Source organism: Nelusetta ayraudi, unplaced genomic scaffold (genome assembly GCF_046127955.1).
Source record: "Nelusetta ayraudi isolate G7.1 ecotype Tasmania unplaced genomic scaffold, CSIRO-AGI_Nayr_v1 ptg000122l, whole genome shotgun sequence".
Classification (NCBI taxonomy): domain Eukaryota; kingdom Metazoa; phylum Chordata; class Actinopteri; order Tetraodontiformes; family Monacanthidae; genus Nelusetta; species Nelusetta ayraudi.
Window position 1 is genome coordinate 196,883 of NW_027466172.1, and position 20,236 is coordinate 217,118.

Below are 20,236 nucleotides of genomic sequence, written 5' to 3' on the forward strand. Positions count from 1 at the left end.
CCTCCCCCCCCTTCCTCGCGCCACTCCTCCACGAGATACCCTGAGGTCCAGGTGCCCTCTTGTGAGGAAAGCAGAGAAACGTACCTGTGCGGGACGAGCCACGCGGGGATTTAACGGCGCTTTTGTCATCAAACAGAACTTGTTTACACACGGATGACCCAGTTCCCCAACATCCTAATTAGAATTTCAAATCGCCAATCAGCCAAAACGGTTTTCCTATAAATATTCAGCGCTTTTTTTTTTTTTCTTACTGCTCAAAGCCATTCCTCCGCCCTTCTGTGTTCTCGGGGTGTGGACCCAATGTTGCGCCAGCGGCCGCTCGCCTCCGGAGAGTAATCGCTCGTATTCTGGCAGACGGAGCGGATCGTATCACATGTCTGTTAGATCCCAGCGGAGCTGTAGCGTTGGCCGCTGTCGAAAGCCCAATCAATGAAAGAAACATGAGCCGCGTCTGCGCCCGCCGAGCGACAAAATGTTTCTGGGAAAAGAGCGCGGGCCAAAGATGATGATTCGCGGAAGGGACGGCGTTTGAAAAATGACATTTTACAGAAACGTATGGGAGTGTTTTGCCACGTGGCTTTTAAGATCCCATTCAACACGCGCAAGCCGTAGAGCCGTGGCACCAATGGAATGCAGCAGCAGCAGCAGCAGCAGCAGCAGCAGCAGCATGGGTAGGAGCTTGCTTACTGTGGAAACTTGACTGATTTAGCTGCAGGCGCTGGCTAACTTCAATGTCCAAATCTATAAATGATTCTTGTACTACTAAAGTGCTGCTTCGTGGTACACATTTCTTTGCATTATACATTTTACAATAGTAAATCAACGTTTTTTTTTTTTTTAATTATTATTATTCTTTGTGATGTCTCAGACTGCCTTTGTCTTTATCTTTTTCTTTTATAGAAAAACAAAACAAAAACATTTTGCCCTCAGGGGGGCTCTCGTGCCCAGAGTGAGAGAGACCAACACATGCCACTATTCTTTTCCATTTAATGGCTGAACAGTTTATTATCAAGAACAAAAAATATCAAACAGGGGAGGGGAAAAACAGTTCATTGGTTTCACAAACTTGTCTTTTGTCGCACAGAGGGAATGACTTATTATTAAGCTTGGAGATTCTTCCATTTAATCTTGTGCCTCTAGTTACACTTGTCCATATGTTTATTTTTGTGCCTATTGCGCGAAAATTGAACACTCTGAGTTTGAGTCCTGCGATCACAACGTGAGCGAGTCGGAGGCAATAGAAGGAGGGATTTTTTTTTTTTTTTTTTCAAAAAAGTTTTATTCTTTGAAGTGCCTAACCCTTTCTTGTCCTCAAAATAGCGAAAATAGAGTCTCAGTGAAGATCCGGGGGCTTTCCTTATTGCCAGTTGAAGGTGCGCTTCACCAGCCTGAAGAACGTGCGGTTGTGCTCCTGCAGGTAGGAGCGCAGCTGCTGCAGGATGGTGCCATTGACGGCCGGGTGGGGGCGACCCTTGGATTCGTGTAGGCAACGCTCTCTGCCGTCGCTCCGGATGCAGTAGAACCCCTTGGTTTGGTTGAAGTAGAAGTTGGAGGAGACTATCCTCGGTGGCAGGTTCAGAAAGCGCTCCACCCTCTGGAGCTCTGGCAGGGGGTCGCGGATCAAGGCGTCGCCGTCCACGATGTGGATCTGCTCCAGGGGGAAGTGGCGCAACCAGTTGCGCATGTGCACGTCGTACAGGCTCCTCTGGATGGCCTTGTAGCGCATGTTTAGGGCGCCGTTGCGCACTAACAGGTTCTCGATGGCCTGCACTGGCTTGTGGTTCTCCAGTCGGTTGAAGTACACCTGAGTGTAATCGGAAACGACCCGTTCGGCCGGGTCGCGCAGGATCAGGAGTAGCTTTATGGATGAGTTCATGGCATGTATACGCTCCGGTGCCAGGGCCGACGTGAAGTAGCCTGGCGTCTTCTCCAACGTGATCTGGTGGGGGTACGAGTAGGGCATGAGATCCCGATACCACTCGAAGCCTTTGGCGTAGTTCTCGTCCCAGTCGAAGAAGTGCACCTCGGTGGCGGCGGCAGCGACCTCGGGGTGGATGTCCAGCATCTCCAGCAGCGCCCTTGTGCCGCCCTTCCGCACCCCGATGATAATGCTGTGTGGGGCTCTTTTGCTCGTCCCCGGGGGCGGCGACGATGGCTCCTCCCCGGAGACGTTGGCCGTCAGCCCGGCATCGAGCTCCGTCGGGTCCAATACGATGTCGAATTCTGCCTGGATGAGCTCGGGAGGGGCCGCATACGTCTGAAGGACCAGGAGGAAGGCGGATGCCAAGAAGCAGGCCATGCTGTGATTGGCCCAGGGGGGTCAAAACGAGCCTGAGGGAGGGATGGACGGAGGAGACGATGAGAGGCTCGAGTGGCTCAGCAATAGAGAAGATCAGTCTTTGTGGGCTCAGTGAGAAGTGCAGCCGTTCCCTGCCATTGAGTATGACCTGGAGGAGGAGGAAGCAATATCATCGGCAGCCCACAGCACATCTGCAGGGAGAAACAAAGACAAGAAGGAAACAAAAGAGCCTTTATAGATCTCAGGCATATAAAGCAGAAAGAGACGTCCATATTCTCCTGAAATGGCACTTTGCTCTCAAAAAGCTATTGAGTCATAAATACAATACACGTCCCCCGTCAGTCTATCATCTCAAAAAGATCGTCTCAATTCGTCCTCCTCTGAATATCTTTTCATCTACCCTCATCCCATCTGCTTTTCTTCCTCTCACTCTGTAATCACTTTCGATGGTACTGTAATTCCTCCGGCTGAAAAACATTCAGCCAGACAGCTTTTCAGAAAATGTGTCTGAGACAGACAAGTGTGACTGAAAGCCAGCTGACAAGGCCAGAGTTCTTTGTCTGCCTTTACCAGGCCAAATTCAGCACTGCGCTCGCTCATTCATTCAGTCAGTCAGCCACTATTTGTTTCAGGGAATTGTTCAAATTGCACAACTTGGCTTGCTTGTGTCGCAAGTGCAAGAAAATGAAATTTGACAAACAAAACTATAATTGTTCAGGGAATGGATTTAGCTTCATGAAGATGTGGAATATGTCGTTTTACTTGTTTTAAGTACCCTTTTTTAATCAAAGGGAATATTGTATTACATAACAATTTAGCTTCGGCTTGACAGAGTAAACTCAAACTGTTTTCCAGCCCTCTGTGGCAAAAAGAGAGTTGTGACAGCAGTCCGCCCACAATGTCCCCTTCAAAGTTTCAGGGTATTCAATTAAGAATAAGAACGTCTGCACATTTGTTCTCGAGGAAAACAACCACACAGAGTGCCCGTGCACAGTGTGCTAGTCAAAACAACAGAGCCAGGCTATGCAAACATTCAGCTTCAGCAGTGTCGGCTACGGTCAGGTAATTCAAACAAAACAAAGATAATCCCTGCTTGTCAAACCCACACTCACTCACTCACTCACTCACATGCACGCACGCACGCACGCACGCACACACGCACACACAACATACACAAGGAGTTGAGTACATATGTTTTGTCCATGTTTCTATACGGTATTTATTCAACATTTTTGTAAGAATAGAGAACATGGGGTGATTTTTTTTTTCCTATTTGACTATTTTTCCTATATGACTGGGAAACTTCACAACTCAGGTATTTTACTTATGGGGTTTTTAAACAGTTTGTTTAAAATAAAATCAGTGTTTGTGCACAGAATAAATTAATTGGAGACGACAACAGATGGACAGCAACACAAACAAAATATTTTTCAAAGCATTCATTAATTTGCGCGACAGCTTGATGTATCAAAACAAGAAAATGCAGGTCGTAACGGCATGCCGAGCTATCTGAACGACACCTTTGCACATCGTCACCGGTGGCCTTTCTCTCACCTTACACGGTTGTCCAACCATAAAAAGGTTGTGACACAAGCTCCGGCCTCTCGCCGCTATCCGTGGCCAGAGTGTGCCACCGGCCCTGAGAGCTGAACTCGGGCGAGTCGACCTGCCCGACAGGGCCCGTGGTCGAGTGAGGAAGCGCTTATGTGCAGTGACAGGCACGCCTGCCTGTCAGCTTTTCCCCGGCAGAGAGCTGCCAAGTCCGATGCTAACGGCGAGGGAGCCAGACGAGCCTTCTGTCTCATCCTATTGCCTCACCGGTTTCACTGCACACAGCCACCTGGTCGGAGGCACTATTTCACATTTCAAACGGGGCCTGTTGTCTTCATTCTGCTCTCACGTATTTTCACTTTGCACCTGCACTCTGAGAAAAGAGCATTTTCACAGAACGCCGTGAGGCCAATGGGGTGTCATAGAATACTTGGTTGGCCAAGAAGAATCGTTGGACTTTTGGACTCGGAGTCCAAAAGTCTGCACTTATGTGCATCTGCAATGAACCAGCAAATTTCAGTCTTGGTCAGTTGTCGCATTTCCCAGAAGCTCCCCTTTCATCACCTCATCTGCACTCGGTCAATCCATGTATATCAGATTGTACAAGATTAAATGCAATTAAATGCCCATAGTCAAGTTCCAATCTACAAATTCCACTGAAAAGCCGACCCAATTGACCCAAACAACTTTGCACAGTGTACAAACCCGTTCACCTGTAAACACCATAGCTACCTAAAATCAAAGGCCCTGTTTCCACTTGGTCACTTGCAATTGTTTTTGGGGATCGGATCACGAAGAACGCATCTCGAAGCATCTGTTCGCACTTAGCATTAACATGCGTCTTGAGCGTGCCACTTGTGCCACCTGTGATCACATTACTTGTTTTTTTTTTTAACCACTGGGGGCGGTAAAGCGCAACACCATGGTTTTCCCTGCGGACTATATCAAGACGATTCTCACTGTTTCGGGCAACCCAAAAGTGGATCAACATGTATAAGTCACTCGTTTTAATTCTACTGCAGCTCGTCTGTATTATCGGAAGTCGTGGACAAAGCCGGTTATTGCTCTTAGAGCGCCGACTAAAGAGAAGAGCAGCATGGAGAAGAAAGAGGGCTGCAGCATTTGTCTCTGCTCTGATAGCCGCGAAACCAGAAAGATGCATATGGATCCGAACGAGGAGTAACGACTGGTGGGACAGAGTGGTGACGACTTCATTTTCGGATCAACAGTGGCTGGCAAATTTTCGGACGCAACGTCGCAGATTTAATCTCGTATGTGGGAAACTGCGACCGCTGCTCCACTGACAAAATACGCCAATGCGTAATAAAATTTATGAGCATCCTAATTAAAGAGTCCAACAAAAATGATTTTTTTTCGCTTCTTGTTTGTAACTTTATCATGACGACGCCGGGAGGTGGGGCGCCGACCAAGTACGTACTTCCTCTTACACGGGAGAGGTGAGCGGAGTAGGCGGTCCTTAATGTGGACAAAGATCGCATTCTGTTCGCACGTCCGTCAGGAATGCGATCCGAAGTGTCGAAACCACCTCCCTGAGGTGGTTTGAGTGATCGGATGAAAATACGGATTTGGACTGTTTTCACTTGGTTACTTGTTGTGATTTTTGCCGATCGGAACACAAAAAACACTTCAAATGTTGCAAAGAGGGCCAAACTTATTACTTCACAATACCACTTCATCCAGGGATGTTGTTGCATGATAGGGACAGAGTTCATCTGAGATCTTTTGATCTTGTTGCTCCAGCTAGTCAGGGCTCTCATCTGAGGCCTCTCATCTGAAAGGCCTCTTCAGTTCTCACTCTGGACCACCCTCCAACTGGTGTGGGAGTCTGAATTGACAAAGCCTTTCAGATGAGGGGTGAAATGTTTTCGAGTGACCATATTCAGTCCAGTTGCCTTAACTTAACCTTCAAGAGTGGAAAAAGTGGGGGTGAGCTGAGGTTAGCTCTCAGTTGGAAAGTTATCGTACTTGAATTAAACTCCATCACAGGTGAGGGTATGCACGCGGTCAGACTAGCGCCAGGCAGGAAGATGATGAGCAGAATGTTTATTGGGGTTTTTGCATATGGCAGCACGTTGCAGCCCCCCCGTCTTGACCCCAATGTCGCAGACTGAAACCATCGGCACACGTGCTCAGAAAATCAAATTGCGCAGCTTTGCCACTTCAATCCATGTTGAGACGGGACAACTGAACGCTGCTCTCACCAGGTATTACACAGGCCCTTGAATATCTCCAGTACTGGGCAGGCCCATGCGTTGCCACTAATGGGCGTTAAGCCCCATGCCAGCAGAAAGGCAGCACTATTTCTTTGTGCCACAGGAAAGAAAAAACTGTCGCTAAGTAACACCAACAACCTCAACACATCTACAGAAAAAAACCCCTTCATTAACATTCAACAGGCTTTGCCTTTAAACCCTCCCTCCCCCTTTAACTGCCGAGCATTAGAGACATTAGTGTAAACAATTATCGCTGCAACAAAGCTTGATTGCAAAAGCGCTGCTTTTGTGCAGTTAATGTGATGGATTTAAGGTGAGGAAGTTAAAAATATCATCAATCATTGTTGATCTTTTATTGCCTCTTTTGACTCTACCCTTGACTGTCTTCACAAGTGGCTTGACCACTGCACCGCAACATAAAAAAGTGCTCACCGAGGACACAGAAATGCACTCACATCCCCCCTTTTGCACCTTTTTTTTTTAGCCACTCTTTCGTAAAGAGGCATCAAAAATCAGTACAATATATTTTCTGCCCACACACGTCCAATTGTTGCTCTGGAGCTCCACTCCCACATGGAAGATGCCTTTTTAAATTATGGATGCCTTTTGGTTCGCAGCAGGACTCCCAGGCTCAATTCATTAATTTCTTTTGCAACAATACAACAGCTCCAGTCACGGAGGAAGGAGGTACTGTGTTCTTAACGCTTACATCTTTTTCAACACAAAAAGGGATATAAACATTATTTTCAAAATGGTTTAATTGTTTTTAGAATATATATTTCTAACCATACCATTAGAGTCTGACACATGGACTCCAATGCCCACTGTCATCAACAGCTGGAGCGCTGCTTTCTCCAGCACTGGGATTTAAACATACAGTCTTTTTGGTATTTGTAGTTGCCACGTCCAGGCTGCTCAGAAAACCAGAAAACAGTCAAAGCAAAAGAACTACTGATGCATCCTTGACTGAAAACCCTTCCTGCAATGTTTTCACTCTCAAAGTCTCTGCGGAGTCAGTTGGTGGCTCATTCAAGACAGGGGTGGGGGAGAGGGGGGTTATTGGACCATTTGTCAGCAAATCTTGGCTACAGATGTATCAGCATTCACAGTTAGAAGAACTTATGCTTCTGTTCTGTCTTCTCCTTCTTCTTCTTAATAACTGACAGCACTTTAAACAACTGTGCCTGGTCTCAAAACAGCAATTAAAGTATAGAAGACACTCAGGTAAAAATTAAAGGATATGTACAGTGAAAGATTTCCTTCTGCTTTCTGTTAAACTTTGCTTTCAGAGAGGTGCTTTCCACCCTCAGGTTTACTGTGCAGTTTCAGTGATATAAGTAAACAGCCATGCACTACCAGTCAAAATAAAGTTTTGAAATTCCTGGCCAATACTGATGCATACACTGCAACTCATTGGTTTGGGGTCACCTGCTCATTTCATTATGAAACTCCATTTTAACCAGTTTTATGAAATAATGATCTTAAATGTTCTGCGAACATTATGCCATCCATCAATACATCTTCTGCTGCTTATCTGAGTCGGGTCACAGGGGCAACAGTCTCAGAAGAGATGTCCAGACTTCCCTGGCCCCAGCCACCTCCTCCAGCTCATCTGGCGGGACACCGAGGCGTTCCCAGACCAGCCAAGAGACGTAGTCCCTCCAGTGTGCCCTGGGTCTTCCTCAGGGTCTCCTCCCGGTGGGACATGCCCGGAACACCTCTCCAGGGAGCCGTCCAGGAGGCATCCGAAACAGATGCCCCAGCCACCTCAACTGGCTCCTCTCGATGCGGAGGAGCAGCGGCTCTACTCCGAGCTTCTCCTGGGCAACTGAGCTCCACACCCTGTCCGTAAGGGTGCACTCAGCCACCCTACAGAGCAAACTCCTTTTGGCCGCTTTTATCCGCAATGTTGTTCTTTTGCTCATTACCTATAGCTCACGACCCTAGGTGAAGGTAGGAACTTAGATCGACCGGTAAATCGAGAGCTTCGCCTTTTGGCTTCCTCTTCACCACGACAGATTGGTACAGCGACTGCATCACTGCCGACGTCGCACCGATCCGCCTGTCGGTCTCGCCTTCCATCTTTGCCTCACTCGTGAACAAGACCGCAAGATACTTGAACTTCTCCACACAGGAGAACCCGGTCGAGAACCACGGCCGCAGATTTGGAGGTGCTGATTCTCCTCCCAGTGGCTGCAAACATTGAAGCCAACATGACAGAGGGCTCAGCGAGATGTTCCCAACAGAACCTCACAATGCGCTTGGGCGTGCCGAGTCTCTGCAGTCTCCTCCCCTACCAGCAGATCGAACTCACCACCAGGTAGTGATCAGTTGACTACTCAGCCACTCTCTTCACCCGAGTGTCCAAGACACATGGACGGAAGTCAGATGATACGACAACAAAGTCGATCATCATGTGCACTGGTGGATACCCCTGTGCTCAAACATGGTCTTCGTTATGAACAAACTGTGACTAGCAGGGTTCAGATCAGGGACGCTGTTCCTCTCAATCACGCCTTTCCAGGTCTCACTGTCGTTACCCACATGTGCGTTGAAGTGCCCCAGCAGGACAACAGATTCCCCAGTCAGAGCACCATCCAGTATCCCTTTCAAGGACTACAAGAAGGCCGGGTACTCTGCACTGCTATTCAGGCCATAGACTGAAATCGCAGTGAGAGACCTGTCCCCAATCCAAATTTCTGTGATTCGTTAAGCTCTTGTTATATTGAATTATCCGGCCCAACTGTTGGTAGCTTGAGCTTTTTTATTGGCAGCTTGAGAGCCAGTTGCTAACGCTCACCCTTGGCACTGTACTTGCGAGCATGGGTGGCTGTTTTTGGTTATGAATTTACACACAAAGGTACTAAGGGCGCGTCCCCATAGCACCGCCGCGCCGCGCCGCGCCTCGCCTCGCCTCGCCTCGCCGCGATTCGATTGTGTCCCCACAGCCCCGGGTCCACGAGACCATGGGCGGAGTCGACGCGGTAAAGCGGGACAATGTTTTCGAAGGCATTATTTCTGTGCGATACACGACAGCGCAGCGATGGACAAAGTAGAAGTTGTTTCATAGCTGCTGCTCGGTCTGTGGTTGCTTTTCTGTTAAAGAAAGAACAGTTTCCCTCACTGAAATCACAGTTGATCATTTATGCAGGCAACATTTGGTGTAGTTCAACCTTTATATCTTCACCAAAAGTAAACACGAGACAGATACAACGGGAAATAGCATTTATTTAAAAACAAACAGACAGTAAAAACGACTCCTTATTTGAAATAGCTGCCGTAGCGAGCCAAGGACGACTTTATGCCGCGGTGTTCGAGGCTTCCTCGCGGGGAAGAGCCACGTCCTCTCGACAAATCCGTATTTCCTCTCGTCTAAAGACTCCTGGGATTCCCTAACTTAACGCGCCTCACGCAGGAGCAACTCGATTTTTTCCGAGCGCTTCGCCGTTTGCTGCTCGTCGTTTTCGCGAATATGGTTGAACACACTCGCGAACACGGATGTTCCGTGTCGAAAGAGTTGGCGTCGTTGTCCGCTCCGAAAGGGAAAATCGACTAAAACACTGAGCCAATCCAGTGCCCTGCTCGTCAGCACTCAACTCGCCTCGTCTCGCTTGGACCCTGAGCACTTGAGGTACCAAAACGGCGCCCCCTACAACCGTGTAGCGGCCAGTGGGGCCGCTCTACAACCGTACCATGGCGAGGCGAGGCGAGGCGGTGCTGTGGGGCCCCGCCCTAAGTTATGATGGGCATCCTCCCCTCATAACTTTGCTTTTGCAAGTGCGACACTTTGCAATTTGTGCTTCATCCTTGGACAAAGTAATGGACTCCCACACTGCTGACATGACCTCCTGTTTACAAGCCTCCACAATAGTCAAGCTATTCCACAGTAGTTAAGCTACACTTAGAGAAGGAGATGAGGGTGCTATATATAATAAAGCACCGCAAAGATTGTGCTCGAGCCCTCCGGTTCAGGCCGGGTGCACACGCCGCGAAGCACTGCAAATAGCCGTGGAACGGCGCCTTCTTCCTTTCAGCGCCCTTTGTAATCAATGGCATCGTTCACGCCGAACTCGAAGCGGCGCGCAACTCCACGGCCGGCTTGCGCATACAGTGATCATTTCGGCGCCTGGTCTATTTTGTGCGCATAGGAAGTCACTCAAAGAAACACGAGAGAATCCGGTTCATTTTCAAAATAGAATACCGCGATTGACAAATGCGATCTTGGCTTCATAATACCTCAAGTTTTAAGGAGTTTTTTTTTTTTTGGATAGTATCTCGACAGTATAAGTATGTAATCGTTTTGGAATGTTCCAAAGAAAATAAAAAAAGAATTTCCACAATGGAATTATTATGGTCATCTTTAATTTTTCCTAGAGTATAAGAAACACTATAGATATCTTGTAAAAGTTACATATAGAGCATGTATATATATATATGTATATATATATATATATATATACCTTTTATATATACCCATATATATATATATATATATGTGTGTGTGTGTGTATACAGTATACTATATAAATGGGAAAAAAGAAGAAAATATAAGCTTTTCCTCAGTACAGAAAGTTGCTTTTGGCTGTCCTAAAAGTGGCTAGAAGTCGCCAAATGATGTCATCATCTAATTTGCATTATTGACAATTTGCACTTGATCGCAATAGATGCTGTAGGAGAAGAATAACGTCTTGGGAGAGACAAAAAAGAGTGTAAGAAACGGCCTAAATATGTTTTAGGTTGTTTTTTATATTATATAAATGTATTATATTTATATTATATTTATTTTAATATATTTATGACAATCTACTCAATATTTTTTTATAAACATACGATTGCATTTTCTGGAATTGTGTCTAAAAGAGGTTCAGTTGTGTTTCAATGCGCAGTATCATTGGCTCTTTAATTAGTGAAGAGGTTTAGCTCGTCGGAGCCTCACAGCTGCTTTTATGAGTGTCACATATCTTTAGCTTTTAGTTTTAACCACCTTATTTAAGATGATTATTGTTGGACTACAAGTTCTTGGAATTAAGGGTGAGTAAGTGACTGAGGCTGTGTGAGTCAAATGTCGTGATTAATTATAGTGTGACAATGAATAAACCTTTACATTTTCATCCCGCTCTGTAAGGAAGGGTGGGTTCATTTGCTGCCTGAACGCAGAGTGGTGAGGGTCTCTGCTCCTCTCCTGACTGCAGCAGCACCCACTGTTCACTGACAACAGGAACAGCCGTAGAACGATAGGTGCTTTTATGTCGGTCTCCAAAATACCAGGAAAAGTAGATTTGTCGCTTTTGACAAAAAAAAAAAAAAAAAAATTAAGTTGCCATGGGGAGTTGAAAAGTTGCCAGACTTAGCGAGAAAATCGCCAAGTTCGCAACACTGAAAAAAAAGTCTTTGATTAATGTTTGGTGAGTGTTTCCTGTCTGTGAAGAATGTCTAATCCTTATTAAATGCGTAGTTTCAAATATTTATTAATAGGCGTTTCGTCAATTGCAGCAAAAGAAGTTTTGTTGTCTCGCACATAACATTCAAATCAATTATCAAGTAAATGACAGACATACAACCTTCAACCTTGGTTCCCAGCTCAATTGAAGATCTGCACTCTAATTTGAACAGACCAAGATCTCTTTAATGCCTTGGTAGCAATTCATGTTTGAGAGACTCCTTGTTTGAGAGACCATTTTTACTGATGTTTTGGCGGCAGGCAATAATTTTCTATTTTGGGGATTGAGTAGGACAATGACCTAATCTACACCCACATCTCAGCAGAGGCATTCATTACACGGCTCAGAGAGGAGGACTCTGTCATCTGAGAACACTGCCAGACACACGTGGCCCCTGGCACTAATTACAATGTTTTAACCGCCATCCTCTGAACAATGAGGTAAGGCTTTACAGAGCGCCGAGCCTTCTGGCTTTATTTTTTCTGGCAGCGCCGCTCAGTGCGCGATGCATTCCCTTCCAATTACCAATCCCTCTGCCCACTGCCATCTGCACACGAGTTAAACATGAGCCTCCCGAATCGCCTCCTAAACAAATATATGATCATGCCACATTGGCAATCTCTTTTTAGAGAGAGACACGTCAACAACACACAACGCCGAATCACAAATTGTCCATTTTTTTCACCAATATTGGTAGAAACGACTGGTTGGAAACGAAGCTGAGACCAGACTTTGATCGTCTGGCCGCCTCGACGCAAGACCGCTGCCATGAGTGTCGCCCCGTGCACTCGCTTCTCCCAGTTTTAGCTTTGGCATTTACGGACGCTCCCGAGATTCAATTCGGAGCATCGGATGACGTTGTCCGGATTCCCAGGAGACATTTTCTTTTTCTCAGATTAAGTGGGCCGACTCGCTCGTCACCCCTTGGACGAGTGGAGGCGACCAATCCCCGGGACAGTGACTCACCCTGGGAAGTGTTCCTGTGGTCACTCTGCAACAGCGATAGACTGCGAGATGGAATTCAATCAGAGAGTCGCCTGATGATCCTAATTCAGGCTGCCACTTCTGATAAAGCACCTGTGCTCTGCACTGCGCCTGGGCGCTCCCCAATGCAATAACCTCCTCAGCGCCTACTCAAAGACCGGGGCTAATTGTGCTTCCCTGCTTTACTGCTACTGTATTCCTTATCGCGCTTTTCCAATCAAGCCCTGCGCAACTTCTCGCAATGAGCCTAATCTTCCCCGCGTTATATAATTGCTCGGCAAGATCATCGTGCAGGGGCGCGCTCCGAAATACAGACTTAATCAAAACAAATGCGGCAACTTTGCTTCCGACCCCTGCGGTAAGCCGACGATGCTCCCAAGTCTCGCTGGCATCCTGCAAATACGGCAATATGCATGCATACATTATGGATGAGTGACTTCATCAAAAAAAGAGTAGGGCATCTTGTAATGAACTGCGGGGATACTCTCAATCTTTGATGTGGCCTGTCTGATAAAAAGTTTAATGAGTAAAAAAAAAAAAAAAAGAAATATTGGAGAAGGCCTTCTGGGCACTGACAGAGACGCTGCATTTTAAACGAGGAATTCTCATTGTGTTGTTTGTGATGCTGTGTCAAATTTCACATAGAGCGTGTATGATATGTGAAGCGTTCCCCCACATTAGCCAGATCTGTGCATTGAGCGCTACAGGGTAAAAAAAAAAAAAGTAGCGCAACACAGACTCCTCACTTTGCACCTGGCATTAAAATGTGTTTGTCGGATTGATTACCATAAAATTGTGTTACATCAGTAACATGATTTTTCCGCTTCCGGTGTGTCACAGCTATCAGGTCGGTGATTATCCATGTCAAGTATTTCACCTGGATGTATTCATGAGAACAAACAGATTTAAGGGGAACTGTCTATGCAAGTACACACTTGCCTATCATTCTAGTTGTTTTTCTTGCTATGCGGTTGTGGTGGTGAATATTTCTTGCTTCTCCCTCCTTGACGGCTATCCCTTCACGTGTCCAGCTTTCTTTACTTCCTTGCTTACTAATCCTGCCCCCTGAGTTATCAAATGTGGACTGGATACAAGTGGAGTGTATCCCTGACCACCCTTTGTTTCAGTCCTTATGTTTTAAAGCACAAAACCACAAGAAATGACATCATCAGGGAGCGTAGGAACCCATTCATTGTTCACTTGGGGCTTGGTATTTCCTCTTCAGAGGTCAGCTGCTATCCCTCTTGTTTACACCTCACGACCACAGCTGGCGCGTGCAGCTCTGTCTGGAAAGCCTCCCTCGTTCTGGCACAGAAGAGTCTGATCGCTAGTCACGCGGCGCCGCTCTGCCAGCGTTTTCCCTGCCATCTCAAATGTGTATTTTTGTTTTTTTTTGTGACGCGCAAATGCGCGGATTGGACCTTCTGTGATTTGTCGCTCGCTGCCAAGTGCCAAGGCAATTCGGCGACGAGGCGTGTAGTTAGTGAGCTGAAGATAATGCATTCAACCTAAAGCCGCTCCCCCGCTGAGGGAGTCTGCGTTTGCCTGCGTCTGAGGTCGAGGCATTACACAGCTGGATGTGTCAGTAGTGGTTATTGTGCGCCGCACGCGGCAGCAGCGGGATATTAGTGGCGCGCGCGTGGCGAACAAACAGAGATCGGCCCTCTACGTGGCCACACACTGAATATGAGGAGCCTGCAGTGGAGGGAAGCTGAAATAAAGATGCTATTCAGTCGAGTGGACCAATGAGAGGTTTTTAAACACCAATAAAACCGATAGTAATGATCGCTTGAATGACAGTCTAATGGACGCTTTAATTGCTCCACATTCTGCCTTTCTACCGGCTTTTTCCTGCTAAATATGCCAATAAGGGCACTTTGCCTTCTCCATCAACTGTCGACAATACGGTCAAATTCGACACAGATGATGGTCAGACGTGATTTAAAACATTACAGAGTGAGCATGACTTTGGTGTAATTCGTGAACCTTCTGTCTCAAGGAAACGTGTCCTGATAGAGATCGGAGCTGATTTGGTTTGGTTGAATCATTTTCAGAGGTATCAAAAAGCTGCCATTAGTCCTAACTTTACCATGATGTTAGGAGCAGTGGCAGTGTTGGCTTCCGTTGTTTGCGCTGTGCAAGTGAATGACACGTGCTGGTTGCAGTCAGGCGGCGCACAAGGCCAACGCGGAGGGCAACACATAGCTCGGGTGTCACTTTAAACCACAGCCAGTGACCTTGGCAGGGAAGTCCAGCAGCACTGAGCCAGCGCCTCATCTGCATATGTAATTCAAGTTGTCGCCTGACATGCTGGTTATTGATTACAACACAATCCCAGGAATCTGTTGCCCTCTTGGTAAGCTGGGTTTGTGAGAAATCCCCAATGTGTTGTTTCCGAGTCTGTCAATGGGGAGCATGACACAGACTAAGTTTTGCCAGGTTTTGCTTGTCGGAAACATTTCATTTGCATAAAATGTGATTGATGGCGCTTCATGACATCTTATGCACTTGTGCAATCATCTGTATTTGGTTGCTGTTCTCAAAATAGGGACATAGATAGATAGATAGATAGATTTGATTCTCTTTTCAATAAATAAAAGGATAATTATATTTCCCCCACTATTAATTCTTTGGTCTTCAGTCAATTGGAAATCAGGAAAAAAATAAGATCATATTTAGTAGGATAATTAATCAGAATAAATAGGATTTACCAAATTGGAGTTAGTCCATTGTGCTGTGGTACTGTAACAAACAGTGCTATAAAACAGAGAGCCGCGGGCCTTTGGCAGCAGTATACGTTCTGCTGACTGCCTTTCTGGTTTATTATAAGTGATAGGGTGTCAAGATTGTTTACCTGAATCAGTTGAGAAGGGGATTTTGGACCCATGTGCATATGCTGCAGGCAGATCAGGTTCAGCGTATAAAAAAATATTAATACACAAAAGCTCAGTGTCTATGGGGCAGGAAAAGGCAGGAAATGTTCTCCCTGGATAAACAAGGTCTGAAATGGGCAAAAGAAGCAAAAAACAAACAGAGGAACAAAAAGAGACAAGAAGGCAAGAATGATGGCATGCAGCGTAACCCAGCAACTCAAATTGGCAGCAGATGGATAACACTGAGGGGTAGAGAGGAGGTGATGACGGAAGCAAAAAAGCAAATGACTAAAGAGGACAAACAATTTTCAAAAAAGATTTATAAAAAAAAAAAGATCAAAACGTATAGGTAATTTATCATATATTATATATATATTTATATATATCCAAAATTAAATTTTCATTTCGGTACCATGGTCCAGAATCAAGGTGAAAGAAAGAGGAAAAAATTTACATTACATTTACATTACAGTAAATTCACAGTAGTTCGGGTTTAGAATACAACTCAAAGAGGATGGAGACTTTAATCTCATCACTTGTATCAGAAACACTCACAGGCTTGGGCCAGTGATGAATGAAAAAATGAAGAGAAAATGTTGCAGTTTCATCAGAGAAGGGAGTGCTAACACACACTTCATCAGGTAAAATTTAAATTGCTGTGTAACACAAAAAGCAGTTCAGCCAATCACTTGGCAGCAACTCAAAGCATTAAGTCATGGTGAGTGAAATTCAAATTGTGCATCAGAACGGGAAATAAAGAAACCAAAAGAAACCATTTGTATTGTTTACTTCCTGTCCCAGAGAGAGAAAATAACTAGTGAGTGGTAGCTGTCCAGAGGAAAACTCTGTTGATAAAAGCAGTCGGAGGTCAGAATGCGTAGACTGGTTCAAGACTAAAGACCAAAAGCAACAGCGAGTCAAACAATCACTGGCTGCTTTAATTGTCCGCAGGATGGCATCTCCAAATTCAACCAACTCTATGCATGCACGACCACTTTACCTACTCACAACAAGCAAGGTGTGCCTATAAAGTGGAATAATCTCTGCAAACTGTGCTCACATTTCTTACCTAATTAAAACTCTGTCACTGATTTATTATTGATTTCATATTGAAAACTGTATTCTTTTAAATCATATATTTCATTCTTATTACACAGCTTAACAAACCAGCTGTCCAAACAATACTTTTGCACCTCGAAAGGGGGAACAATATCAGTCGCTCGCATGCTCATGCTATGAGCAGCATACTTGTTATTTCCCACTCGCGGGGCCAACTAGATGGTGTGGGAAGTGTTCATCTATAATAAAAATCTCCAGCTCTGTTGCCTCGTGGCTGTTGCTGCCACAGGGAGAGCGTTGAGACGGAGAGGTGGGGTTAGGGGTCGACCAACCGTCACAGCTTCAGCTCTTCCACTCTCTTGTTTTGCAGAATTTACTTTTGTGTGGCTTATAATTCTTTTAGTGACCTGGTTTCGGTGGACGAACCACGCTCCCTCTTGTCTCACGTCATCAGAGAAGTAAACTCTTCAACGATAACATCAGGGGTTGGCTGGTTTTCATTCTGATTGTCCAAAGCGAGACACCTTAGAATGCGGTTTAGCGTTTACAAATAAAAGTGATTGATTGAGCTGATTGAAGACGGGAATAATACCGACATTAATATGAGGTCGGAGCATAATTTCCAGTCAGACTCTTCAGAGTATTGAAGGCTGATGAAGGTAAAAGGTGAAGCAGCTTTATTGTCATACTCATTTCCGGCTGTGAATCTTTGGACATTGATTGGCAGAAGTGGTCTTCCTGCTAGGAGTGATACCGCCACCTACTGCTTTGGCACGTGCCTTTACATTGCTTGAGGCAGATTTTGTGGTTTCATGAGGACGGATATAGTTTTTTTTTAATCGCACCGTTGGTGTGGATGGGGGATTTTTTTTTTTGTTGTAAAAAAGTATGGTTTCCAAAATGCCCGCGTTCGTGTGGACAGGGACTGAGTGCACGTGAAAACTGATAGAAGCTATTTTTGTTCACTGGCTTGGTTTCAAAAGTCGCTAAGATTGTGTCATCCACGCTTGAACAGCAGATCTGATCAACTCAGAGATTTTGCAGCAAGTGATGGTGTGAGCTGAATAATAGTTACTGTACGAAGGTCAGCAGTTTTGCATTTTTACATTTTCACTGTCATTTGACTATGGATTCCTCACGTTGCCGCATGATTTTTTTTTTTTTTTTTTAAAGCTCAGAAATGAATTCCACAGGGTCGCGCTGACCTCCGACCAACGAAAAAACCTCCCCCCCTTCGTCCCCGCTAGGTTTTTTTTTTGTAAGTCTTAAAAATGGAACAGACGAAGAGACTAAGAACTCCGACAACTATTCGATTTTTTTGTGATTGCCCTGTCTGGAACATCTCGATGTTTTCAAAGCCCAACTGCGAGGGGTCGACATGACAGTTCCTGCGCTCGGGAGGCGGGAGCTGCCAGATTGGGTTTTTTTTTTTTTTTTTTTGTTTCGTCACCTACGGCAAGTCGAAAGGCCCACGGAGGGAATTCAGGCCTGTTCCGGGAGACTTTATCCGCGATGTAACAGGGTGGGGGAAGAACCTGCGCGTGTTACCGCTCGGCGCCCGTGACAGAATCAGGTTAAGAGGATAGAGGGAATAGAACATCGTGTCATTTCCATGGTGGGGGGTGACTTTCACAGCCGAGCCGAGCCAAGCCGGGGTTTGACGTTTAACTCGAGAGTTAATGTCGCGGCGCCGGTGAGAATGAAATTTATCTCTTGAGCGCTGTGTGTTGCGTTTCGGGAGAATAAACAAAAATTAAAGAAACAAAACGAAGCTCAGGCTGAGGACGGAAGATTCCTCGCTGTCATTTTCGTATGTGGCGTTTTGTACAGCTCATCGTGAATAAGTCATTAACAACCCCCCCCCCAACCCTTCCCACCCAGACTATTCCCCTTTGGCTTATCGCTTACTCTGCTGCACTGTAAAATCAACCCAAGTGTTTATGGGTGGTAAGAGCCAAAGGAGGTCGCCGGGCCCAATAACTCCTTTTATCACCTCCCATTCTGCGGCCACGGCCGTTTATTTATTTATTTTTTTACGGTGGAATTTGTTAAAATGTGAATTCTTAATTAGAGAAGTTTGCCGACCAACAGTGTCAGAGCCCCTGATTTGTGGGACCGGAGGGTGAGGGTTGAGGGAGTGATAAAAAGGAATCTCGGAAAAGGGCATCCGCGGGGCCGCCATTTGGTCGCTCTTTGTTGCCGCATCTGGCCGAGCGGAGACGAGAACATTCTTCGCTCAGCTCTCGCAAGAAATGTCAGAAATGCCGTTCTGAAAAAGACGCGGACGGCGTGTTTGTCTAGACAAGACCAGGGTTCCTTTTTTGAAATTAGTTAGCAAGCTATTGATTTTCTTGGTGCACGGTGGGGGGGGGCTTATCATTATTAAAGGGCACCTATGATGCTTTTCCGCTTTTCTGAGCATTAAAAACTGTTACAATGTTGAACCCTATCGTCAAACGATCTGGAAATCGTTAAATAATGAGGTTCATTCGTTTGGACGTGAGCCCTGCAAATTGTTGGGCATGGTTCTAACCGCTCTGTTCACGGAGATTTTTTCAACACTGGGCACGCAATGACGTCATTGCTCCGGCACACTCTCGGACTGGTTCCGCCCTCCCCCGCTCTGCCCCAGAAGTGATGTCGCAATGCGCTGCTCCAAGAAAATGTTTTTTTTCTGTGTCAGGGAAATTAAAAAATATAAAATAAAAAATACCGACTACCGAAGCACCAAGGACCACAACCGTCGGAGTGGAACGAACAGAGAAAATGTTGGAGCTTTGTTCAGCCTAATGCAGATGCGATGGAACACCGCTCCGGTGGGCAACGGGAGTGAAGACTAGTTAAGACTACTTGCAACCTACAACCGCTGAATGGTGTTGATGAACTGTTAGCCACCACCGCTAACTCCGTGCTCTGCTTGTTATGTGTGTTGTGTTCGCTGGCAGCGAAACTGAAGAGGCAGCGATTTTGACTGGCGAGTTTCACTCCTTATAGCGATGTTCACGCTGCCAGCATGGTAACATGGGTTGTGTAGAGCTCCTCCTGCTTTGTGCTTGGTGTGGACTTAAGTTGTGCAGATATTCTTGTCTCATAATAAACGACTCTGTGACTGAAGTGATCGTTTCAGCGTACATATTGTCTCTGCTAGGACAGTGTTTTGATACAAGTCAACAGTATGAAACCAAATCATTCTAAGCCCTATTAAAATGTCTGGCAAAAATACAAAACAAAAGCACGGTCAGTACACAAAGTAAAATATATTTCCGGGGACACGGAAGGCACAAAAATGTCCAGGGACCTTCGGTCCGCCTTGCGGCCGTAACTCAGCCCGCGCTGGGTCTGTACGAAGCTGGATTAGCAGGTAAACAGCTGCTAAAGGGTGAAGCCTTCACGATGGTAAGTGGAGCCAGACATCAAATACAAAAGCCCAAACATTTGTATAATAGGTGACCTTTAAAGGAGTCTATGTTGTCAACGGAATTACCAGCTCAGCCATTGAAGGTGAGCCGCTTCTATTTCTCCCTACCAAAAAAGTTTTTTTTAGCAATGGAAGTAATGGATTTTTTTTCACTGAACGTACCGTACCGTGGAGAAAAGGCGACCACACTCGTCTCCAGTTGCAAATTATGAACTTGTAGATAGTACAGCTTTGCCAACGCGCGATGCCGCTTCGGTCGACCGACATTAGCGGGATTGGGCGTCTCGTATTTTAATTATTCGACTCGGCAGACGTGCGTCGCCAGAGCAGATCCAATAATGACTGGGACACAGCATCCCCAGCCGCAACCTGCACAT

The 20,236-nt window shown here is 45.9% G+C and overlaps 1 protein-coding gene across 1 annotated transcript in view; it reads right to left on the reverse strand.

Annotated features, from left to right (window-relative positions):
* Nucleotides 1–1,084: 1,084 nt before the first annotated feature.
* hs3st1l1 (heparan sulfate (glucosamine) 3-O-sulfotransferase 1-like1) overlaps nt 1,085–20,236 on the reverse strand; it is a 31,705-nt gene continuing 12,553 nt past the window's right edge. Inside the window, exon 2 of the mRNA XM_076050052.1 lies at nt 1,085–2,490. Within this exon, the coding sequence (XP_075906167.1) occupies nt 1,358–2,299 (942 nt within the window). The 5' untranslated portion in view covers nt 2,300–2,490 and the 3' untranslated portion in view covers nt 1,085–1,357. The remainder of the gene's footprint in view (nt 2,491–20,236) is intronic.